This window comes from Monodon monoceros, unplaced genomic scaffold (genome assembly GCF_005190385.1).
Source record: "Monodon monoceros isolate NGI ecotype Baffin Bay Population unplaced genomic scaffold, NGI_Narwhal_1 Super_Scaffold_21, whole genome shotgun sequence".
NCBI lineage: Eukaryota > Metazoa > Chordata > Mammalia > Artiodactyla > Monodontidae > Monodon > Monodon monoceros.
Window position 1 is genome coordinate 40066869 of NW_021703778.1, and position 27313 is coordinate 40094181.

The 27313-nt window shown below is 35.9% G+C and overlaps 1 protein-coding gene across 1 annotated transcript in view; it reads right to left on the reverse strand.

Moving 5' to 3' along the window:
• Positions 1–517: 517 nt before the first annotated feature.
• AGBL1 (ATP/GTP binding protein like 1) overlaps positions 518–27313 on the reverse strand; it is a gene marked incomplete at its 5' end in the record, with an annotated part of 782586 nt that continues 755790 nt past the window's right edge. Inside the window, 2 exons of the mRNA XM_029237077.1 lie at positions 518–581; positions 11554–11617. Of these exons, the coding sequence (XP_029092910.1) occupies positions 561–581; positions 11554–11617 (85 nt within the window). The remainder of the gene's footprint in view (positions 582–11553; positions 11618–27313) is intronic.

Below are 27313 nucleotides of genomic sequence, written 5' to 3' on the forward strand. Positions count from 1 at the left end.
TCTTATAACCAATCAGTAAGGCAACATCCCATCACCTTTGCTATATTATATTACTTAAAAGCAAGTCACTAGACTAGCCCATCCTCATGGGGAGGGGATTACACCAAGTATGAATATCAGAAGGTAGAGATCACTGGGGATCAACATAGAAGTGGCCTGACACACTTCCCAATCACATTTTCCCTTAAATGATAGTAAGAGAGATCTCTATTGAGATTCTACTATGCCTTGCCCAATATACTGAGAATTTAGTACGTAAAGAGATAGGAAATATATTTCCCTGTCATTAAAGAACTCACAGTCCAGGGTTTAAATTAGCTTTTTTTTTTTTTTTTTATTAAGCCTCTTTTACAAAAGGAACAGATATTAAGAATGTGGGATTTACAAACATGGCTGGTGGCTCTCTCTGTGTAATTTAACAATCAAGTTTTGAGAGCCCATGAGAAAAAAAATAAAGTAAATCAATTAGTCATAAAATCACAGACTCCAGGATTGAAGGAGACAGTCTATTAGCTGACCAATCAATATCCATTGTGTGCTTTCTGTTTTCAAAGCCTTTTCTAGTCGCCAAAGTCCAGATCCTGAAGGAGGGAAAAGCTACAACAGTTGGAAAGAGGCTTGATAAATTGAAGCTGAGAATTAATTTAGCTTTCAATTATTTCGATATATAAACAAATGTTGAAGCAGGCTCCTTAGGGATGGGGAAATTGAAGGAGAGGATACTTCAGGGAGAGAGAGAGGGAGAGAAAAAAAAAATAACTTAAAGAATGAAGGGAAAAGAGGGCACTGCTGGGAGGTCTCCAGGACCCGGCAAACCTAATTAGGGAAAGTTGTCCATGCATTTGGTTATCTCTGAGATACAATGTACGGAAATGAGAGAGAGGTATGCACAGTTAGACTCTGGAGTACCATGGGACCAGGAAATGTGATTAGACCACATACAAATCATTTAAGTTCAGAAGAAGGTTAGTGGTTGAGGGACTAGTTTCATTCAGAGATGCATAATTGAACAAATACAAATCAAAACAGCAAGCAAAAAAAAAAAATTGTCTATGGAATTCTTTTTTCTTTCTTTTTATTTTTGCTTTCAATTGCAGCCTTATAGAGATGATAAGATCAGGATTTTAGAAAAAGCAGGTTTAATAATGGTTATTTTCTACACATGACTTTCTTAAATAATGTTAAAAGCTAAATGTACATTGAAGTATTAGGAGGGAATAAACAGGAATATTCAGTGTTTGCGAGTTTTTGTGTTTTTTTTTTAAATAGTGTTGAACTCTAAGTTTCCTCATTCTGGGTTATTTAATTCAAAAATATGTGAACAATATCATTAATTTTGGATTGTAAATAATTCTGTCAGTCAAAATCATGCATTCGTCTTTCAAGTAAAAGATGGCAGACTGATCCAATGCATTTATTTTCATCTGTTCTAAAATCTATTGAAATGACAACATATATTGAATAGCAAAATAAATCAAAACCAACAATTCTACTCCGAGGTATACGCCTAACAAAAATGCATACATATATTCACAGTAAGTTCATACCAGCCCTATTTATAATATTTCAAACCTGGATGCTATCCGAATGTCCAGCAGAAATACAAAGTATAAATTAATTGGGTAATAGTTGCATCTTGATATTATATACACAAGTGAGAACAAATAAAGTACAAATGCTTGCAAAAACATGGGTGAATTTCCAAACACCAGATTGAGTAAAAGAAGTCAGACACAAAACTAGAAACCTGCTTATATAAAGCACAGAAACAGGCAAAACTAGTATGATTTATAGGTCAGAATAGTAGATTGCTTCTGGGAGGGAGCTTAGTGACAGGAAAGGCACAGAGGGTGGGTTTCTGAGATATTTAATAGGCATCTACTTCTTGATCTGGGTGTTGATTATACAAGTGCACTCTTTCTAAAAAAATAATCAAGTTATATCCTTATAATATGTGATTTTTTCTGTATGTATATGCTTTAATAAAATAATTGGGTATGTAAACAAATGAATAAATAAATAATCAATAGCATGGCTGGAAAGCTGGTAGGGGTGCCCTCAGCCCACAAGATCATTGTAGAGTTTGTAAAAGGTGTAAAGCAGATGGAAAGAGCTTAAAAAGCAATAAAATGCAATGAAGCTGAGAAAATTGCAAACACGTGCAGGTGAAGAAGAAGATTTCTAAATTTGTTTTTTTCATTAGAGTTCAGAATAATTTCAAGGTAATAAACAGTGATGTCGCAAGATCAGAGCCTGGGGCTACAGAAAATGTACTCCTGCTACCAAGACTGATCATACAGATTCTTATTTATAAATATGTAAAGATGATTAAGAATCCCCAAACATGTAAAGCAATCTACTCCTGTTGAGAAGAAGCATTGAAACAAACACACAACATTCAAACTCAGGAGGAAAAGTAATTAAAATTTAAAGAGGAAAAATTACCATAGCAAAGTACTATTAATATACTCGAGACATTATTGGCAACACGCCATCTTTCAGGTCAGGGGAATTTTCTTCTATTATATCTTCAAATATTTTCTCCTCTCTCCTCTGTTCTCTCCTTGTGAAAATGATATTTAGAACTTTTTGAAGTTTTACACACATCTCTGTCTCCTACAATGCTCTCATCTCAGGAGTCTCACTGGAACAAAATTGGATCCCTTTGAGTGTGAGCTGTAGAATCATCAACTTTAGCAGACCTAACTAAAGGTAACTTTAGTTGCCTTCTATATGTCTCAATATCTTTATTTTTAAAGCAAAGTATAATATCTACCTCACAGGATTGTAGTATGGATTAAAGGAAGTAATGCAATAAAGTCTTCATCATAGTGCCTGGCCAAAAAAACAAAACCCAAAAAATATAAAACCACCTTGCCACCAAAATATTTAGCTTTGTGCTTGGTAAACACCAGGTTTAAAAAAAAAATAGTTCATTATAGTCTTCTCTCCTTTTTGTATAGGTCATAGATTTTTACTTCATCTGGAAATATCAGTTGCTTTTGATTATAAGGCTAAGAAATAAAGTTAAATCATACATGGACACTGTGTTGTAAAGTCAGCTTGCAAGGTGACCAATTAGAATATTTAAATTTATACTTAGAGAACCTTTTAATGGCTTATAAAATATAGAAGGGATACCTGATATTTGAATACTACTTTGTAAGCAACTTTTCTTTAGTCATTTTCTTTTTGATTCTCATTTAAATTTTTAAAGCTCTTCTATGATGAAGAAGCAAACAAATAGTTGCCTAGTAATAAATGTTTCACTTTTCCAGTAGCTAGAAAAACTTTACAGTCATTTAGCCTGTTCTGAGTGACCACTGAGCACTTCAGATTTGGCTGTTTCCATGCTTGAGGTACAACAGTATGCCAGACAGCATTTGAGTTCTTTTATCATTTTTTTTTCTCTCTTTTCTGACAATTTATAATTGAATTTAATTACATGCCAATTGATTGTAACTTTTTTATTGTTTAGATCTTTCAGCATCATTCAAGTGAAATTCAGTGCCCTAATTCCTGAGGGTCATCTTAGTCCTAAAACTGGGTCACCAATAAACAATCTAATGCACTATTTTGTACGTGGAAGACAAGTTTCAGTTTCCCACACAAAACTCACTTCTGGCTACTTGCTTGATACAGTGAGCTTCCTCATTTGGTGTTTTCCACTGGCCCAAACTTTAGGTCTTTTTCAGAACCTATATTAAGAAAGTTTGATGTAAAAGGGAGATTGAGTTTTGGTAGGTTTGAACGGAACTCATGTACAGCTCATGTTTGGATCAATATCTCCAAAATCACCTCTCCAAAGGAATTATGGTTTCTCAATAAAGAAGGTAGAGGTACCTCTTTGCAAGGCAGACCAGTGCTAATAAAATAATAAAAAGCATACTGAGAAGAAGACCTGATATTTGGAGTGGGATTCATTGAGAGTCTGACTTCAGACAAAGGAAACTGTTTTAGATTCAGATAGTTCTGCTTTTTTTCTGTTTGGATTCAGATAGCTCTGCTTTTCTTCCCCCCCTCCCCTGCCCAAGGTTTCACTGAATAATAATGTACATAGAGAAAAGTGTGCATAGCACAGATCATAATTGTAAAGCTTCACAAAAGTTCACCAACTGAGCATAACCATGTAATCATCACCCAGAGCAAAAACAGAACACTAACTCTGTCCCTGGATCTCCCCCACCAGGATCCCTTCAAATGACTACATCAACCCAACATACAACAGCCCTCCTGCTTGCTGTAGCAGAAGTAACAGGCAGAGTTACTTTTGCAACTTTGTTCCATTGTCCCAACAATTAGGTTTAGGGATATTTGATTAATTTGTTGATTTCCTCATCTGCCATGGGTAGGGGGCAGGGGGATTAATACCTCTGTTATTGCCGAACATAGTGCCGGGTACCTAGTTGGTGCTCAACAACGATTTGGAATAAAGATTTAAAAGGAAAACAAGAGTTAAGTGTCCATCAACAGATGAATGGATAAAGAAGATGTGGCACATATATACAATGGAATATTACTCAGCCATAAAAAGAAACGAAATTGAGTTATTTGTGGTGAGGTGGATGGACCTAGAGTCTGTCATACAGAGTGAAGTAGGTCAGAAAGAGAAAGACGTATACCATATGCTAACACATATATATGGAATCTAAGAAAAAAAAGGTCATGAAGAACCTAGGGGTAAGATGGGAATAAAGACACAGACCTACTACAGCATGGACTTGATGATATGGCGAGGGGGAGGGGGAGGCTGTGATGAGGTGAGAGAGAGGCATGGACATATATACACTACCAAGCATAAAGTGGATAGCTAGTGGGAAGCAGCCGCGTAGCACAGGGAGATCAGCTTGGTGCTTTGTGACCGCCTAGAGGGGTGGGATAGGGAGGGTGGGAGGGAGGGAGACGCAAAAGGGAAGAGATATGGGAACATGTATATGTATGTATAACTGATTCACTTTGGTATAAAGCAGAAACTAACACACCATTGTAAAGCAATTATACTCCAATAAAGATGTTAAAAAAATCATTGAATATCGAAACTGAGAAAAAATAAATAAATAAATAAAATAATGCCATTGTGAACATGCAAAAAAAAAACCAAAGAGTTAATAGACAAAACGTCTTGGGAATAAACAGTGATTTGGAGGTGAGAAAATAGAGACCAGGTACTTAAGACAGTTTGTATTCAGTGAAATGTGTCTGAACATTTACACTGCTAATTAATACCAGTTTAATATGCTTCTGCTTGATATTACAGTTAGGGCATAATGTTGATATTTTGAAACTGTGTAGGATGTTATATCACCTTTGCTTTTCATTTTGGGATAATAAAGAAGATATTACAGATATTTATCATTAAAAAATAGATGTTCATTCTCACTGGGTTAAGGGCTGTTGCTCTATTTAAATTGCTCCTCCCACTCACCTTGCTTGGAACACTTTTGGAATGTTCATGCCTCTTCGCGTTGCTCAAGACATTACTTCCTTTTGGAACAGTCAGGAAGAAAACACTATGACTCTGCAAAAACATATTTGAGGGCTTCCCTGGTGGCACAGCGGTTGAGAATCTGCCTGCTAATGCAGGGGACACGGGTTCGAGCCCTGGTCTGGGAGGATCCCACATGCCGTGGAGCAACTAGGCCCGTGAGCCACAACTACTGAGCCTGCGCGTCTGGAGCCTGTGCTCCGCAACAAGAGAGGCCGCGATAGTGAGAGGCCCGCACACCGCGATGAAGAGTGACCCCTGCTTGCCACAACTACAGAAAGCCCTAGCACAGAAACGAAGACCCAACACAGAAAAAAATAAAAATAAATTAATTAAAGAAAGTAGAGAAAAAGGACAGGAAAAATAGGGGGGTGGGAATAGAAAGCATGAATAAGTTGGTAGAAATAAATCCAAACTTATTAAAAAAAAAACATATTTGAAAAACCAAGCTGGGACAGAAGCTGTCCTAAAATGTGTGTCATACAGCCATTGTACAATATTTAGCAGTTTAGGCATGGCTCAAGTTGTCGTAGATATCAGACAGGCTTAGAATTAGGGATGGCAGTGAAAAAATCACTACACACGGCACAAAAGAAGGCAAGCCTGCTTGGCAAGGAATATTCAAACTGAGACAGACTGTAGCCCTGTCCTCATGGTAATCTGGCCATTCATGGTGACCCTGGATGAGGGAGGTGACACTTAAGCTAAGTGCAGTACCCATACCTGTCCAATAGGCAGGAATTTAGTAAAGGACTGTATTTCTAGCAGGTTTTTGGTCAATGGGAAATAAATCTAATATATCCAGTTCTATGTTTAGCATAATAGGACAAAATTGTGGTTTGCTGGGAGATGGGGAGTAGAGTTCAAAAGATTTAAAGTTAAATAGAAAACTATTCTTGCATTAACCAAACATTTGCTGAGTATCTAATATGTACCTGGTATAGCAAAGATGCAGAGATAAACAGAGTTGATAGTCTTGGCCTATATATACTCAGATCATAAGATTTTTTCAGTTAAAAGTTGATTCCAAGTCCCTGGAGCAAGTAAAACTGAAAATGGGATTCTGGATCTCCCTGATAATTATGGAGGAATTGCTATGCACCAGAATGTATGGGGGAACCATAAGTAGATAAATTTGTGAGCCAAGTGTAGAGAACTGATGCAGGTCTAAACAGGCATGCATCCTCATTCCTGTTTATAAATATTGTATAAAACATATACCATGTAAGTCAGACAGAGAAAGACAAATATTGTATGATATCACTTATATGTGGAATCTGAAATATGATACAAATGAACTTACCTACAAAACAGAAACAGACTCACAGACATAGAAAACAAACTTATAGTTTTCAAGGGGAAAGGTGGGGACAGGGATAAATTAGGAGTTTGGGACTAACAGATACACACAACTATATATAACATAGATAAAAAACAAGGTCCTACTGTATAGCACAGGGAACTATATTCAATATCATGTAATAAACTATAATGGAAAAGAATATGAAATATTCTGAGTATTTTAGAATAACTGAATCATTTTGCTGTACACCAGAAACTAACACAACATGGTAAATTAACTATACTTCAATAAAAAGTTTTTAAAAATAAAGGATTTTTCGTGCAAAAAAAAATACAGTATTCATATTCAAGTTCAAACCTTAGTTGTTCTTTAAAGTCCTCCCTGGTCTTTTGGTCAAAAGTCATTTTTCGTTTCTCTAAAATAATATCTTATTGCCTAGATCATTCTTATGGAATGTGCGCTAGGTTGCCTTGGTCTGCCACTGTATATGGGTACCATGTCTTGCTAATCTTACTGTAAACTCCCACAAATCAGGGACCATTTATTATAACACTATTTACCCCTCATAACAAATAACATAGTTCTCTACCCATAAAGGGTATTCTATAAATATTTATAAATTTGTAAATCTGATGCCCTAATGCCTGGGTTTGTCTGCTCCACATTCTGACCTAGTCCTTTCAGACCACTTAGATGTGATTTTCCAGGCTCCCAACCAGATCTAAGTCCCACATATCATAATTACAGACCGAGATTCAGAGACGTGGCTATCTAATATATGTTCTTCAGGTCTTTGAAAAATGCTCAGCCTTCATATATATTATATTGCATCATATGCTAGATTATATATAATCACTTAAAATGCATAATATTGTATGTAATTATATGTATTATAGATATACATCATCATACAATACAAATATATTACATTATATAAATGTATGCATACATAGTATACTTATAGTTACATAGTATACTTATATATGTCACTTGTACATATTTGTGTGTATACATATATGCAACTATATATATGTTTTGTACACATATACAATATTTTTATTCACATGTACATTAATTTTATACACATGTAATTTCATATACATGGAATATTTTCTTTACTTTTTGTTCTCTTTTTCTCTCCTAAACTTTGGTTTCCTAAGCATTTTGAAAACCAATTGTTTAAAAACTAACAAAAGATAAATCTAAGATGAACAAAAAGTACCTAAGGGGCTTGGTGGATTTCACCCTTGGGAAATGATGGAAATGACCAAGCATGTGTAAGCAGCTAGGATGCTGAGGGACTCTCAGAGGCATATGATTGACAGTTTTCTGCAAGGAGTAATAACTTGGTCTTCTGTGCCATCACACTAACAATGCACAGAGCTTTATTTAAAAAAAGAAAAAAAAAGAAAGAACAAGAAGAAAAGGACTTTTCTACCTTTAAGCCAAGAAAATTCTGATTCAGCTCTTGAATATTAAGGAATGACCATTCAGTGTAAGCAGGTTAGGCGACTACAGCAAGAATCTAAGACCCTCTACTTTTTGTCCTTTTGTCTGTTAACACAAAAAGTTCACTGTGGCTCTCAGACTCAGGGAAAATACATATCCCTTTTAAATGTAGTAGTAACAGCTAACAAAAAAAAAAAATAAGTTATATAAGTCTTCTCCTCCTGCACTAGCTTCAATAAGGGAATCCTCTTGTATCCTTCCCAAGAACGAAGATTTCTATCCTAAGCAACACATCCTAGAATCATAGACAATTAAAGTGTCTCTGAAACTGTCCAGTGGGGTCTCAGGCAGCCAGTAAACCTCCCTCTATTGAGTTACTATATGTCAAGGAACCTCCCTGCCCTTGTTCTTGGGTGCCTTGGATACCTTCCTGGTGCCATTTTTAGAGGTAGATTTCATTGTGTCAGGGCTACCAATCTACCCCTTGACCCTTTTTAAACATACCCAGGTATTTCACCTTTCTGTACCTCAGTTTCTTCATGTGAAATGGAAGTAATAATAGTAGTTATCTTCTGAAGCTCTTATGAGTGAATGAAACAAGTACATATTTATACAACCCTTAGAGTGCTTGGCAAATCCTAAGTGTTGTGAATAACTGTATTTGCTATCATCATGGATATTCAGTATATGTACAGAATCATAACCTTTCTTATTCACTCCAGCCACCATTCTTTCTCATCTGGAGTTTTGCATCAGCCTTCTAACTGCCTGCTTGCTTTCACCTTTGCCCTCTTGCTTTCTCTCTATCTTCTACAAAGGAGATAGAGTATTCTATTTACAAGGAAGTCATGCTCAAAGTCTTCAGGGCACTATTTGCTTCAGAAGAAAAACCGTGTTCTGACCATGTTCATCAAGACCCCATAATGAAGCATCTGGTTATTTGGAACCTACATAATCTGACATGCTTCTGCCTTTTTGGCTATTTACTACCTCTCACACTGCTACTTGCTGCTTCCCAGTCATACCAACCAATTAGTTCTCTGTGGTTGTGCTGCAGGGCCTTTGCACTTGCCATTTCCTTTTCCAGGAAAGCTCTTCCTGCATGTATCCACATAGTTCCTTTTCTTACTCCCTTCTAGTCTCTGCTTAAATGCCATTTTTTTTTTTTAAATCAGATAGGACATTCTTAAACATCTTCTTTAACATGGGGAATCAGGGTGAAATGCTACAGTCTGAATACTTTTGTCCCCTCAAAACTCATATGTTGAAATCCCAACTTGCAAAGATGATGATATTAGGAGGTGGGACCTTTGGGAGGTGCTTAAGTTATGAGGGTGGAGCCCTCATGAATGGATCAGTGCCTTAGAAAAGAGATAGAGCTCGTTAGCCCCTTCTACCCTTTGAGGACATAGCAAGAAGGCCCCAGCTATGAACCAGTAAGAAGGCTCTCACCATGCTGGCACTTTGAGCTTGAACTTCTCAGCCTCCAGAACTGTGAGAAATAAAATTCTGCTGTTTATAAGCTACCAGGCTGGTATTTTGTTATACCAGCCTGAATAAACTAAGATAAGCACCTACCAATCTCTATCTTGTTTTATTTGTATTTATAGCACTTATTGCCACATGCCATATTATATATTTATTTGCTTTTGAAAAATATAATAAAGGCTTTAATTATTATTCTTTGTTTCTTCATTGTTATATACTTATCTCCAAATCCAAACAAAATACCTGGCACAAAGTAGGATTTAATGAATATTTGTTGAGCAGAGAAGCAAATTCAACATTGGTTAATTTTAGAAAATATTTTAATGGTTTCCCATATGTTCAGATTAAAGGGGAAAATCTTTACAATCTCTTCAATAGAAGGGGAAAAATTGATAAAATTTAGCTTCTATTTAAAACAATAATAGTAAAACTCTCTTCAGACTTACAGTAGAAGGAAACTCTCCTATACTAACGAAAGTATCTACCAAAAGCCCATCAAACTCTACAGTAAATGCTTAGAAGCACTTTTTTAAAAATCAGAAACAAATAAAAATGATGTTGACAATCACCATTTCCATTCAAAATTTAATTGGAAGTCTTAACCCATAAAGTAAGAAAAAACAAACAACTAAATACTGGTCATAAAGGAGAATATTAATATCTACATAAAAGAAGCATGGGGATCCACAGTCAATTTATTAAAATTAATAATTTTAAAAGTATAGCTAGGCTTCTGGATATAAGACCAAAATAAAAAATAAAGTGAATTCTTATACACAAGCAATACAGAGTTATAAAGTATAATTTTAACATACTAGCTGCATTGTCAAAATATTAAAAACTTAACAACCTTGGGATACATCTAACAACAAAGATATATGGAGAAAATGATAAATCTTTATTTCACGGCATTAAGGAAGGCAAAAGTAAAGGATTTTTAATAAGTATACTCAATATTTTTAAAATATAATTTTCTCCGAATTAATCCTTAAAACTTAATGCCACTGGAGTCTACATTAAACAAACATGAACAGGTATTTCAAAGAGAAACAAGAATCAAGAGTAAGCAAAAAATGTACCCAGGAAATGTTAGTGTTTGTTTAACAGCAAATAAAACCACAAAGGGATACCACTGTGCATGGAAAAAAAGATATATCTGATAAAGAATTGTATGCAAAATAAAGAGAAAAAACTTACAAACCCAAAATGAGAACACAATTGACTCTATAAATTAGGCAAACTCTTGAAAAGACACATCACCAAAAAGTTTTAGAGATGTCATATAAGCATATGGAAAGATGCTTAGCAGCTTCAGTCATTGGGGAAAAGCAAATTAAAACCATAATAAGATGTCACAGTATACACATTAGCATGCTAGAATTAAAAGCGCTGATAATGCCAAATGCTGGTGAGATAAGGGACAACTTAAGTTCTCACATTTATTGCTGGAAGGAGTGTGAAATGACACAGCTGTTAGAAAATCATTAGGCAGTTTCTGAGTTAAACATAAACAACCGTATGGACCAGCCATTCCATTCCTAGATATTTACTTAAGTAAAATGAAAATAGATGCCCACACAAAAACTCATACACATATATTCATAACAGCTATATTCACAATAAACAAAACCAGGTGCAATCCAAATGCCCATCAACAAGAGGATGGATAAACACAATGCAGCATATCTATGCAGTGGAGTACTATTTCACAATAAAAAGTAATAAGCTACTAAAACATGTCATGGATGAATACGATGCTGAGTGAAAGCAGTCAGATATAAATGCTGTATGTTTCCATTTATATAAAATCTAGAAAATGTAAACTAACCTGTTTTGGCAGAAGGTAGATCAGCAGTTGTCTGTGATCAGCCAGGGGTGGAGGTAGGGATGGACTGCAAAGGGGAAGAGGAAACATTTTGGCGTGATGAAGTGTTCTTTCTGTATATTTATTGTATGCATCTTTAAAACTCATCACATGTGCACTTTAAATGGATGCTGTTTATTGTACACAAATTATACTGTAATAAATTTGACAAAAAATGACATCATCATTAAGAAAATGTGAAGGCATGACACTTGACTGGTAAAAGATATTTCTAAAATATAAATATAATTATAATATACTATATTGATAGATATATTTTAATATAAATATTTAATATATATATTAGAAATATATATATATTATAGGAATGACATAACACATATATACACAAAATTTGTGTATCCAAAATATATGGACACTTTTAACTCAACAATTAAAAGACAACCTAAATTGAAAATAAAAATGACAAAAAATGTCAACAGGCACATTACAAAGAAGATATAGGGATGACCAATAAGCGGAAGAGAAGATGCTCAACAGCATTAGTGCTCAAGGAATACATATTAAAATCACAGTAGCTAAAATTAAAATTAAACAAACAAAAACAAAACAACTAAACTAAACTATAATTACCCAGTGGGGTTATGGATTAACTGAAGCATTCACGCATTTCTGATATGAATGTATCATAATGCAAACACTTTGGAAATGTTAAGAAAAACTCAGACTTACATACAATTTTTACATACAACCCAACAATTTCTCCTCTACATATATATCCAAGACAGATAACAGCATATGTCCACCCAAAGTATATGCCCATACTTGTACGTAAATATTATAGTAGCTATATTAGTAACTAAATATAACAGAAGCAACTCAACTGTCCCTCAACAGGAGAGTGGGGATGCAAACTGTGGTATACAATGGGATACTACCCAGAACTAAAAAGTAACTCCTATATCCACACACGCCACAACATAGATAAATCTCAAAAATATTGCCATGCAAAAAAAGCCAGAAACATCAAGTATATAATGTACATTATATAAAATTCTAGAACATTCAAAACTAATCTTTAGTGACAGCTTATATTGGTTATATTTGGGGCATGGGGGTTAGGAGAATTGCTAATGATTGCAAAAGAGCAAAGGGGAACCTTGTAGGTAATGAACATGATGTATATGTGGATTATAGACACATATTCTTTTTTTTTTTTTGTTTTGTTTTTTTTTTTTGCGGTACGCGGGCCTCTCACTGCTGTGGCCTCTCCCGTTGCGGAGCACAGGCTCCGGACGCGCAGGCTCAGCGGCCATGGCTCACGGGCCCAGCTGCTCTGCAGCATATGGGACCTTCCCAGACCGGGGCACGAACCCGTGTCCCCTGCATCGGTAGGCGGACTCTCAACCATTGCGCCACCAGGGAAGCCCTATAGACATATATTCTTGAAGGATCAAACTGTACACTTAAAATGTGTACATTTTATTGTATGTAAATATATCTCAATAAAGGTGAGTTTAAAAAATTCAAAAGTGGGGTTAACATAGGGCATCCAGGGGACTTCAAAGGCACTGGTATTATTTTCATTACCAGATGATGGGATGTGTGTTCAATATAAGGGTTTTTGTTTTATTATATTTTAAGCCTTCTATATGTATTCATTACATGAGTGTTTATTATGAAGGTAATGGAAGGTGTGGGGAATTGTCTGATCCCAGGAAGCAGAATTCTCATAGACAAGATGCTTATTAAACTCTGCCTCCTCTTAACATAACTCAGCTCAGCTAGCTCTACAGGACAAGTGGTTTGGAATGGTGATGGATCCTGTTTTGTCCCAAGACAACTTCAGTTCTCCTGGGCACAGAAGCTGGTCTTCATAGGAAGCAGGTGTATTATATGGGGATTCAAACTAAAAGCTGTTAAATCACGTAAGGACAATCATATCAAATTCACAGAAGTACAGCTCTACTGTACTTTTGAAAGTATCCTACATTTATGTGCCTAGTAACACAGAATTTCGATGTATAAACCATGACACAAAGGTTTATACTATAATTATGTAAAGAACCTTACAAGTCATAGAGACAAAACTAAATCCAAAAAGATACATAGACAAAAAAATCATGAACAAAATACTCATAAAATAGACTCAAAGAGCTGAGAAACATTTAAATCATTTATTATAAGTAGTTAATGCATTGCAAATTAAAAAAACGGCAGCTTTTCTGTCCAATCAAAAAGGCAAACAGAGTGCAGTTAGAATGACACTCTCCAATGCAGCTAAGGAGAATAAAAAATTATAAAATTTTTCTGGAAAGCACTTTGTTAAAATATATTAATAATTTAAAAAAGGAGATAGTAAGAGGTGTGAATAAAGGTTTATTTGCTTTTGAGCCTAACTTACACGTTCTATGCTTTAAAAAATCATGGATATATTTGAAGGAAATGTTTAGGAAAATGCAGAAGAGGGCTAGTTGGGGATAAACAAAGATATTCAAAAAGGGCTCCCACTTTGCAGGCAAATATTCAAAAAGAAATGGAGAACAATATTTACAAAGACATTTTTGAAGCATGATTTATATTTAATCATTAGAGAAAGCTTAAATGTTCATAAGAAAAATAAATTATGTTTACACAGTCATGTTTTTTAAATAGTATATTACATAATTTTGCATTTTTAAAATAATATTAATGGCAAGGGGAATAAGTAAGGATATAAAATATTTAATGAAAAAAATCATAATACACTAGTATTATGCACTAGTATTCTATCAATATTATGTGAGTGGCAGAATATGCACATCTGTCCATATATGAAACAAATACAGGAGGCATGTCTTCTCAACAAATCAATCTAACAGCTATTTCATAGCTAATGTAGGAGAGAAGTTTGTAACCTCAGAGAAGACATGGAAGTTGCTTTTTAAATATCAGTGTCAGAGGATTAGACTTAAGGGGAAGTTGCCTTAGCTGGATTTTCTGGGTCATTTCCCCTTCACAATTTTTGCAGCTCCATGGAAGTGTGAAACTGACTTTGACTTCACATACCGAGTGACCTATGCAGTTTTCTGGAATGTTCTCCTGGGTGGCAAAATCTCCCGTTCAAATAGCCCATTAAATATAGCTTTAAATCACAATAACACAAAAAAAGCAATTGGCATGCAGCTCCAACTCCTGGCCACCCCATATAAACAGGTGGTTAAATTCTTGTAGCAACCAATTTATCAAAGGATATTGGCTAAAATCCCACTTGTGGTTTAAGACTAGGATCTTATTATTGAGTTGAGCTGCTCTAAGAGGGTAAGAAATTCAAGACGTAGGGTAAATACAGTTAACATATTAAAGGTTTCTTTCTTTTAAGAAACCTCTTCTTGGACTTCAATCCCAACAAATGGATCCCAGCAAAAATCCCTTAGTGGTGATCTCTGTTGCATGGGATAGGAGAGGGGAAAAGAAGGGCGTGCATTGGATGGAGGCAGTGGGAGTCGGGGGGGGGGGGTGTCCTTCTCTCTAAGATTCAAGTTCCTCAATGAAATACTACAGTAAGTCTCCTACATAGGAACCTTCAGGTTGCAAACTTTAAAAGATAAGAGCATGCATCTGGCTCCAGCAAGCAACCAGAACTTGTGCCATCGACATCAGGCATGAGTGACATTGCAGCTTGCCCTCTGTCTCCTATTGCTGATGACCCTTCAGCTCTACCGTCTCCCACCTCCCCTCCCTCCTCCAGTCAGAAACTCTTCTTGCCTGTTCACTCGATGCCAGCCCCTGGATGCCAGCTGTTGTACCGTACTGCTGTACTTCTCAAGGTTCTGTACTGTAAGATTAAAAATGTTTTCTTTATTTTTTGTGTTTGTTTTTATATTTGTGTGAAAAGTATTAATATAAACCTATTACACTACAGTACTTTATAGCCAATTGTGTTAGTTGGGTACCTAGGCTAACTTTGTTGGACTTATGAACAAACTGGACTTAAGAACATGCTCTCGGAATGGAACCCGTTCATATGTAGGGGACTTACTGCATTATGTTCTTTTTAATTATTGGCTCACTTACCTGTGCATTTGCAAATAACCATGTGTATACAATGGTTTAATGATTTTGAAAATTTTTCATGGTATTGCTAAATTATAAGCAATGTATGCCCAATAATCCAAAATTATATCTCTATCCACACATATATATGTATGCATTCATATTTAACTGGAAGGAATTATAATAACTTAAATAACATAATTTATTGATACATAATAAAAGATAAGCAAAATAATAAATGAATAAAATTTTAATAAATTGTCAGTCCTATGTAATAGAAATAAAATGTTGTCCCATTTATAATTTTGTATTTTTGAAATTTTCTATATCAAATATGTGTAAACAATATAATAATAAAATATATTTTATAATTTTAAAGTATGCAGTTTCATTTATTCATGAACACATTTAGCAATTATTATTGAACAGCTGCACGCCTTTTATTAGGTACCAAAGGCATTGAGTAAAATTCCCTCTTCTGTGGGGCTTGCACAGTAATGAAAGTAATGCAAGTAAAGGGGAGGCAAGCCAAAAAACCATACAGAAATTTCCAAGACTTCAAACACTTTGACTATACAGGGAAAGAACTGACTGGGTGCCCTTGAGAACTTGTACAGGGATCTGAGTTAGTCTACAGACTCAGAGGATGTCTTCCTGAGGCCTGAAGGCTAAAGGCTGAGTGAGAGCGGGTTAACTAAGCAAAGAGGTAGAGAAAGAGGGTCTTAGACAGAGAGGCCATCATTTGCAACAGCCTTATGGCAGGAGGGAGCCTGCTCCATTAGAAAAATTACAAAAATGTTGCTGTTGAAGCTGGAGTGAGGAGAGCAACGGGGATATTTGCATAGTCTCAAGTTATAAAACAAGATAGACTGCGGCTGTACCTTAAGAGCAGTCAGAAACCATTGGGGATTTTTATCTTAATGCCCCTGTCAAAGGCTCCTTGGGAGGGGAGGTCAGCATATTCTTGGTCCTGCTTCTAGAGCCTCAGAGCTGATGACAGATGAATATCTGGAGTCTTCCAAGAATCACTTCTTCTAGAGACTTCTTATTCCCTTTGCCAAATCTCCCTAACACCTTGAAAAGGCCCATTTTCCCATAAAAATTCTTTTATTTCAGATCCCTGCTCAGTTAATACAAAACAACTATCTAGAAGTATGATTTCCCAGTTTTCAACTCATTAGATTGTTACTGCTAACCAACGTGGAGTAATTTCCACCCCAATTGCCAACTAACTTGCCTGAGATTCTGTTTTCGATCTGGCCCAGAGTGGAAATTCAAAAAATGATACCTATAATTATCTACTATGCTCATCTCCTCTCTGTTCTGATCAGTTTGTTATTATTATTTTATTTTTGCAGAAAGTGTTATATAAAAACTCATGGCACATTGCAGATGTTTTCAAAGTATTAACCCTGGGAGGTAGGCAGATTTTATAATTCCACCTTTCAATGAGGAAGCAGATTCAGAGATGTAAAGTGAATTGCTGAAGGACAAACCTGGGAAAGGCAGGTCTCTTGACACTTGAGTGAACACCCCTTCCAGTACAACACACCCCTTCTCATAATGTGCCAAGACCCTCTCTCATTCTCTTTGGAGACGTGTTTGTTCAATATGAGTTCCTAGGTTGCTGGGGCTATGTCTGTGTAATTCACTTTGCACAATAGTTAGCAGAGAATTATGCTCTTTTAGGTGCCTAAGAAAGGTCTTTGGATGATTGATAGCCAACCTGTGATTTTTTTTTTTTTTTCCTGTGATTGTGGTAGGCCAACCTGACATGAGAAAGCTTGGGAGGCACTAGTTCCCTGAAGATCAGCTAGGCTTTCTGACACTGAGTGACTAAGAAATGACATGAAGTCAGTTGAAATTGCTACCATAGTTAAAATGTCCTTTTAAGTAATTATATGGAAAATAGATTTCTCACCATCAAGAAGCTTCAACTGTTGATGGGATAGCAACGAACAATAGTTGATTAAGTCAAAAAAGTAAGTTTAGGTCTCATGGGTACAACATTATTAGGGACCCTGATGCTATGCACACGTCACCATATCCTCCATGTGGTAATTTAATGCCACTGGAATGAGAAAGAAGGGATTATGACAATAGCTATTATACACTGAGTACTAACTAATGAGACTCCTAAGTACATCTCTTCATCATTTTAGTTAATCTTTACAAGAAGCTTACAGCACTAATAAACACTATTATTACTATTTCACAAGCATGAACTGTCTTAGAAAGGTTTTGAAGTTCACCAAAGGTCACACAATCAGAAACTTACACACCATTGTAAAGCAATTATACTCCAATACAAATGTTAAAAAAAAGAAGTTGCAAATTCTAATTTGTCTGATCCAAATTCTTTGCTTAATCACTCGGCTATTCTGTTTATGCCTATTATAATGAAAGGAACAGATGACTACTCTGGAAAGCTGATTCTGGTTATTGAGACACTGGATCTACAATTATCAGGAAAAAGAAAGGGCATCAGGGAAATTACTTATAAGGCTGTGCAAAATTCAGTGTTAACGGAATGAAAAGAATTAGAATTTCAATATGTCAGTGTAGAATACAAGTGAGAAGCCTAGCTTTTATAAATCAGAATACCTACATTAGCAAGATCAGGGCATTTTTTTCCCAATAGGGAAAGGAGAAGCAAAGAAATATGCAAATGTTTGGCGATCATGGAATCAGAGAAATGCAAATGAGTCATAATTCAAATATTTAATGGCATGTGGCCAAAAGCTCTGGGTATCCATGTATAAAATTAGGATAGCCAGGACAATAACATGATATGGTAAAAGTACAGTGGACAAAACTCCCTATTTCAAACCAGAGATTATGCATTTAATAATGTAAGTAAAATGCTTTAATTGAAATAAGTATCTTTATTTCTGATAGAGCATTAATCAGCTAAGTCTGGTGGAACAAGCTAAGTCTTATTCTAGAACTACACCAAAAGATGTCACTACTTTGTGGGAGCTGCCAGAATTTCACCTCTTCACCATATGGTAAGCCAAGTCAGCCAACTTCAAGGATGCCAACTATTGTACCTGTGAAACTACTTTCTTCTTCTCTCCTCAGCATGACAGAGTTGACAAGTAGGGTTCATACAGTGATAATCATCTATCAATAGCAGCTTTATGACATACTGTGCTAAGAAGGATTCTGAGGTCTTATCCAAGGTGAAGAGAAAACTATTATGATCAGTTAGTGCAATTGGCCAAAGAGTGCAAAGAGGGGGGGCTGGCAAGTATCTAGATATTTGTTATCTCTGAATTAAGTTGCAAGTTTAATAACCTAAGTAATTTAATTTAGGCCATATATTTGACTTTCTCAGTAACACTAAATGCTGGGAAGCCAGTAATTTCTCTCCTTTTTTTTTTTTTTTTTTTTTTTTTTCTAACCCAGGAGTTAGTCAGTTTTTTTGGCTTGAACCTATTCAGTTAAAAAGCACAGCCATCTCCCCCACTTCCACACACCTGGGTTAGTAGGAATAGCATTAAGTGAGGCAGGATTCAGCATTTATGTCAACTGGTGACTTTATGAACATGCTTTCTCCCATTACAAGGCTTTCACTTGATTGCAGGTGACCTTGGAAACAATTTGCCTAAGAAAATCTTTTCATTGTTATTATCACCGCCTTGTATGGAAATGCAGTTCTCATGTTGGTATTCATAGGATCCCAATGGTGGCTCTCATTAGAAGGATCAGATCCATACCAGATGAGGTCCAAAATAGCAAGGCAATCAGGATGGGTTTGCTTAGATGAAGAGCATATCCTCTTTTCTTTCAAAACATCTCCAGCCAAACTCAGAAGGCCCTATATTTCCAACTTAGGGCTCAGCTGCTGGGCTCCAAGGAAATGGCAATTTAAATTTGATCTTTGGTGTCTTTTAGGATGGGAGCAGGAAGGGGGGAAGGGTTATTATGCAAAGAGATGAAGAATGGGAGGGTGTCCTAGAGCATAGACAGCAAAAAGATGGAGCTGAGAGGTAAGGAAAAGTATGTTCACGTTTCAAGAACAAAAAGTTCCATTATGGTTCCTTGGGCTGGCTTCACAAATGATGGGAGCTTCCCATTTCTTATTCTTCTGTCTCCCCCTTTTCCTCTTCTTTGTCTTTCTCCTTATTCCTCCTATTCCTCTTTATCTTCCTTCTTTTTCCCCCTCCTTTCTACTTGTTTACCCTACCAATCATGTGTTGGTTCTAAAGGGATAGAGTACTGACATTTCTCATATGAAATATTTAATCTTTATTCCTGCCCAGCCTGACTTGATTTACTGCCTGTTCCTGAAAACAAAGCTGCAACATGTGAAAGGAGAATTGAGAACCCTTGTACTTCCGTATCATGAACTCCAGCTTAGTTCAAGAAGACAAAACAATTGGTCTCCTGGCTCCTTTTTGGGGGGATTATGTTGGAGTACTCTCTTGACTTTCCAGAATTAAGGGTTTTTCCAACACAGAAGTCATGTCAAAGCCCTTAAAATGAATGTGACAAAATAGTTTTTCTATCCCTGCAAAACTTAAGAAACTTCTCCTATGCACCATTGTTGCCACCTTGTATATATAACCACTTCCCTGCACTTCTGCTCCAGCAGGGGTTATTCACTCCATCCCATGATGCCATTTATTCCCCATGTACTTAAATATTGTCCTTCCCATCACCCTGCTCCTTTATCTCCATGCAAAGTACCTTGATTTATATCCTAATCATCTCCCACTGGGTTATTGACACTGTCTGTTCTCTACGTGTAAGACACCATATTCTGCATATTTGGGGTCATTCTTGATAGAATTACCTGTTATCTTTTCCTAAATCCTAACAAATAGGATTGTACTAGTCTTCTTTTTGAAAATAAAAAGATGTTTTCTTTAATTAACACATATGATCAAATTTATTTAAAATGACCCTTTCCTTATATTTGGCTTATCTCCAATCTAGGGAGCAGCTCTTAAACCAAAACTGAGGGATTTTTATAAGACTTCCTTGGGTGACATGGGATTGTTTTTCAAGCAGGAAACATCTGACTCTTAGTTGATTCTCAGGTCTAAGTGTTTATATTGGGTGGGGGAGGGCTTGGGGTGGAACTTGAGAAGGGGAAAGTATTTCCTCCTTAAGCTTTTAGATTCCTTGTCTCAAATTCTGTTTGCTAGGATTCTTTGGTTACATGTGACAAAAGCAAACTGGAACTACTTTAAGTATAAATTAAGTTTTATTGGAAAAACATCTGAGTAACCTACAGAGTCAAGGTGGAGATAAACCACAAAGCTTCAGGGTGTTAGGAAGAGGGATGGTTCTGGAGACCTGAGATATGGAAGCCGTAAGCTCTTGTTTCTGCCCATTGACATCATTCTTTAGTCAACTATTTCCCAGATTGATCCTTAGCTCACATCCCAACCGTCTTCACCTGAGAGGGAAAGGAATCAGAAAAGACCCTGATTCTCCTGTCTTTGGTCATATTTCTGTCCTCAGACTTGGAGATGTCAGGGGACAAAAAATTTTATTTATCTTCACCAGAATTACATGGCTAAAAATGAGGGCAAACCAGTTTCCTATAAAAAAAAAAAAAATGGAAGCCACCATAGGCAAACCTGCTAAGCCATCTACATTAATGAAGTTGTATCAGTGGTCCATGTTCCACAGATGATTTACTATAAAGTGCTCATAATCAGGATCCTAAGGACCTATAATGATTAGAACAGTAGTTTTCAACCAGGGATGATTTTCCCCCAGAGGGTATTTGGCAATGTCTGGAGATATTTTTGGTTATCTGGAGATAGATGGGAGGGGGCAGATATGTACTGGTATTCAGTGGGTAGAGGTCAGAAATGTTTCTAAACATCTTGCAGTGCATAGAATAATCTCCCACAGTGAGGAATTAGCCTGCCCCAAATGTCGGAAGTGCTGAGGTTAAGAAACCCTGGAATAGAGTGAAGATTAAGGGTCTAGTTTTACATGTTTGATTTCTTATTCTGCTGCTGACTAGCTTTGAACTTAACCTCTCTGGGTATATCTTCCCTCAACTGTAAAATTAGCATAATAACATTGAGTCTTCTAAATTGTTTGAAGTAACATACATACACACACATGCGTGCACAGGCAGAAAGTTTCCTGGCTCAGACATTGCATTAACGTGATTGCTTGCAAAGACGACTTTCTTTTCTTAAATTATGACAATGCTTTACCCTTGAATCACTCATAACTATTTCTCCAAGATCTCTTATCCCTGACTTTACAGGTAAGAACTCTGAGCCCAGCCCTGTACTAGGTTGTGCTTCCCAGCTTCCACTGGGAAGCTACCATCTTCAGAGAACCATTGTTCAGAAAATCATTGAACAGTAGTTTAACGAAGAAAAGAGTAAGTCAAAAACGACCAGTAAGAGATACTTGGGAGAAAGAGAATCTTACTTGCCCTGTAACCTACATACTACACTAATTCTCTACTAACTCCCAGTGATATGAAGATGCACAGACAAAAAACGACATGGGGATTTTTTCAGATCCTTAATCCTACTCTGGTACCTAACATTTATCATGTATATTTCTGATTTATGGAACTTGTTGCTATAACCTTGCAGTATACGTGTTTTCAAAATGGTAGATTGTTTATAATCCATCTAATATGCTGGATTCTGTGTCCTGCTACAGGAAAGTTAATGACTTTTTTTTTTTTAACATCTTTATGGGAGTATAATTGCTTTACAATTGTGTGTTAGTTTCTGCTTTATAACAAAGTGAATCAGTTATACATAAACATATATCCCCATATCTCTTCCCTCTTGCGTCTCCCTCCCTCCCACCCTCCCTATCTTACCCCTCTAGGAGGTCACAAAGCACCTAGCTGATCTCCCTGTGCTGTGCAGCTGCTTCCCACTAGCTATCTATTTTACATTTGGAAGTGTATATATGCCGCTCTCTCACTTCGTCCTAGCTTACCCTTCCCGCTCCCCATATCCTCAAGTCCATTCTCTAGTAGGTCTGCTTCTTTATTCCCGTCTTGCCCCTAGGTTCTTCATGACTTTTTTTTTTTTTTTTTTTAGATTCCATATATATGTGTTAGCATACAGTATTTGTTTTTCTCTTCCTGACTTACTTCACTCTGTATGACAGACTCTAGGTCCATCCACTTCACTACAAATAACTCAATTTCATTTCTTTTTATGGATGAGTAATATTCCATTGTATATATGTGCCACATCTTCTTTATCCATTCATCTGTCGATGGACACTTAGGTTGCTTCCATGTCCTGGCTATTGTAAATAGAGCTGCAGTGAACATTGTGGTACATGACTCTTTTTGAATTATGGTTTTCTCAAGGTATATGCCCAGTAGTGGGATTGCTGGTTCATATGGTAGTTCTATTTGTAGTTTTTTAAGGAACCTCCATACTGTTCTCCATAGTGGCTGTACCAATTCACATTCCCACCAGCAGTGCAAGAGTGTTCCCTTTTCTCCACACCCTCCCCAGCATTTATTGTTTCTAGATTTTTTGATGATGGCCATTCTAACCGGTGTGAGGTGATATCTCATTGTAGTTCTGATTTGCATTTCTCTAATGATTAATGATGTTGAGCATTCTCTCATGTGTTTGTTGGCAGTCTGTATATCTTCTTTGGAGAAATGTCTATTTAGGTATTCTTCCCATTTTTGGGTTGCGTTGTTTTTTTGACATTGAGCTGCATGAGCTGCTTGTAAATTTTGGAGATTAATCCTTTGTCAGTTGCTTCATTTGCAAATATTTTCTCCCATTCTGAGGGCTGTCTTTTTGTCTTGTTTATGGTTTCCTTTGCTGTGCAAAAGCTTTTAAGTTTCATTAGGTCCCATTTGTTTATTTTTGTTTTTAAGGAAAGTTAATGTCTTCTTGGTCTGAGGACAGTGATAGATACAAAGAATGCACTTGTAAAATGAATTAATGAACCAGTGAATGAGTAACTGAATAAATGTTAAGACAGTTATTTTCAAATAATTAGAATATTTCTAAACCAGGAATTCTTGTCCTGTTACAAAAATGTGAATGAAATGAGGATTCTGCAACCTGGAGATTATCATACTAAGTGAAGTAAGTCAGATGGAGAAAGACAAATATATCACTTATATGTGAATCTAAAAACATCATACAAATGAACTTCATTACAAAACAGAAATAGCCTCACAGAAATAGAAAACAAACTTTTGGTTTCCAAAGGAAAAAGGGGGGAAGGATAAATTAGGAGTTTGGTATTAAAATATACACACTATTATGTATAAAATAGATAACCAAGACCGACTGTGTAGCACAGGGAACTCTATTCAATATCTTGTAATAACCTATAATGGAAAAGAATCTAAAAAAGAATATATATATATGAATATATATATATGAATATATATGAATATATATATGAAAATATATATGAAAATATATATGAAGATATATATGAAGATATATGTATGAATCACTTTGCTGTACACCTGAAACTAATACATTGTAGATTATCTATATTTCAATAAAAATTTTTTAAAAATGTGGATTCTGCAAATAATATGTCAGTATGACCATAGTGCATGTATGCTGTTAAATACTTTTCCTTTCTGACAAGTAACTTGTTTTAAGTCCTAAACAGGTGAGAGTTGAGGCTTTGCTCTGCTTTTGCCATGTCTTCTGCCAACCTCCTGCTTTCGTAACACATACTGATCCAGTTATTTTGATCCAGATCCAAAGCTGGTATGTGTTAATTCGAACTGGTCCCCTACTTAAATTTGACATAATATTTTAACATATTTTTCTCTCTAAAATTGTTCAATGCTCAACTTTTAAAATATAAATGTCATGAACCTTAATTACAAAATTCTAGCTTGTGTTTTCCAATCTTTATGCAGAAAGGCATAAAATTCATGTATTTCAGGAAGAATATCTCCTAAAATAGTCTTCCTCAAACTTGTTTTGTGAACAGGACTCTCCTGGGGCTCCTTCAGATGATGTGAGATTCTGATTCAATAGCTCTGGGGTACAGCCAGAGCTCTGCATTCCTAACAAGCTTAATGGTGGTTCCATGTTACTGTTCTAAGAAACATACTTGGAATAGCAAGGTCCTAAATAGGCCTGCCTCAAAATATGTTTTGTAAATGTCTGTGGATTTTCATGGGAAGAGCTTATCTTGAGATGAGTCTTATCTTCAATGGTATGTTCTCCACAATTTGAAGTATGTTTATTCTGCATCTTTGTTTCCCAAAGTGAGCTGCATGAAACAAAAGTTTTGAGAACTGCTAATAAGGATTCTCAAGAAAAGTGTTTTGTGGTCAAATATGGGGAGTGCTAAGTAAACAAAGTAAAAGATTTAATTATTTTAGGAATCTTGGATCTGTCAATATGCCTGATGAATCTGTAGGAATGAGATGCATTATGCAGTGTTTCCCAAGCCTAACTGGCCATTTTTAAAAAGTGTCTGTCATGGAGGATCATTTTGGATACTGTTCCAGAGATCATGCAAATCTAGGAGTCTGTCATATGTCTGATCACCCAAAATCCTCTCCCCCAACTCCTACCCCAGCTCAGAGCTGGAAATTGTCAATTTTGCCAAGGCTTATGTTAAAAGGTTTTGTATCTATGTATGTGTTTACAAACCTGGGTGCTACTTGTCTTTCTTTTCAAACACTGCTAAGCTTATTGGTTGGCTGTCTCTGGGGTAATTGAATTTAAAAATTGAATTTGCAATTTGTGATAGAAAATGGTAACATCCTCTGACTGCAAATAAGGACTCAACAACACATCACAAGAAGTTTGTTCAGTGTTTTATGGGGAGAAATGAAGCACACAATTGGTTTATCCTCACATCTAGGCTTTCTGGACATTCCACTGTAAGGTTGGCATCAGATCCTTCTCAATGGCCATGGCTCTTTGACTGTCTCTGCTGCTGTCTTTAGGAACACTGAGTTGAGACCTTGGTCTCCATAATGATAGAGCTCTATTTGTCAGGAATCCTACAGTAGAGCTGCAGTGCGGACGCTCATTGGCTCCTTTTTGCTTCTGAGAGAGAAAAAGGCAATTCAAACTCTGGGTGGTTTTACAAGTACTCTCACAGAGGCCATGGCAATGACTCTCTCACTGTCAAACCCAACTAGAACCTGATCTGTACCGTATGGAAACAAAGAACCTCTCATTTCCTAAGAGAGTGGTGAATTTGGTTCATTTCAATCAGATCATTCATACTTGTAAGTGATATGGCATTGCCTATTGTTTATAGATCTGAGTGGGTAAATAGTATAAGAAAAGAGAAACTCAGAAACAGAGTGACAACAATTTGAGTGGATATGAGATTTAGAAGAGGTGCCTGAATAGGAAAAACAAAAACACAAACAGGAGACATCAACTAGAGTCCTGTGTCTGCATCTACTTAATGAATAAGGAGGTGTTGACTCAGACTCTGTGGAAAGCAAGATAAATAGTACTCTGTATTTTCTTATTTTGTTTTATTTTGTTTTCAGTTCAACATAGAAAAGTTAAAGAAATAGGAGGTCTCCTGCTGAAATATTTTAAAAAATATATTTTGAAATATTATCCACTATGTATTTCCCCAAAGCTTTAAAAGAGTTCTTGTGTATCTTTACAGATGACACAATTACAGTAGAACTAATCCCATTTCTCCTGAATAAGACAAATGAACAGAGAAATAAAGATCCAGTGTGGCTGTGTTACCATCTAATCAATGATCCACTGGTTAAGCTAAATCTATTCTGGAAGTAGAGAAGTGGGGAGAGACCCAGATAAGAATAATGTGCATCCTTATTTTGGCTTTGGAAGAAAACGATAAGGCTGATGAAAGGACATTAAAGCACATGAGAACAGAGATGAATGTACTGAGGTGAGAAAAAGAAGGAAAGAGTGAGGAGAAAGAGAAGAGAGGGAAAGCTCATTGATAAACAGGGAAGAAAATAGCACTGACTTATCAGTTTTCTGTAATGTAGAACTTAAATTTTAATTCATCCCTGCCGAAGAGTCACAAAGCAAAACAGAAAAAGACTTCGAGTGCAAATGTTGTAATAATGGTCTCATAAGCAAATCTCTTCAAAGCAAGAAGGAGAAAATCCATATGTCAAGTCAGTCCACACTGAGGAACGTGGAAAGTCTACAGGGAACACCAGAGAACATCATTCCTCCGAGCAAGGACATTTTTATAGGGGAAGAATGCAGATGGAAAGCCTGCACTGGAGGTCACGAATGGCCTTTGAACCACTCATTTTGATGAAATTTTTGTATTTATAGGTAGGTTTAATTTTATCCCTACACATTAAAAGTATCTTTAATCAATGGGAGAGACATAACCAAGAATGACTTTTATTTTTACTAATAGCACATTTTCATATATTGAAACACATAGATAAATATATTTTTATGTTTGATCTCAAGTACTAACAAATATTAAAATGTTGCCACATTTTCCTCAGAACTTTTTTTTTTAATTTCAAATTTACATAAACCTGTAATTAAAATCCCATATCATCTCATTGCCCTCCCTTCCTTTTTAGAAAGGTAAGAAATTTCTCTTAAGAGGTTCTATATATTTAATACATTTGTTGGCAATGATAAACAATATATATTATTGTTTTGAGTGTTTTAACATTTTAAATATATAATGTCTTACTGTAAGTATCACTTTGCAACTTGCTTTCTGTTCTTGGTATTATATATATATATATATATATATATATATTTTTTTTTTTTTTTTTTTTTTTTTTTTTTTTTTGTTT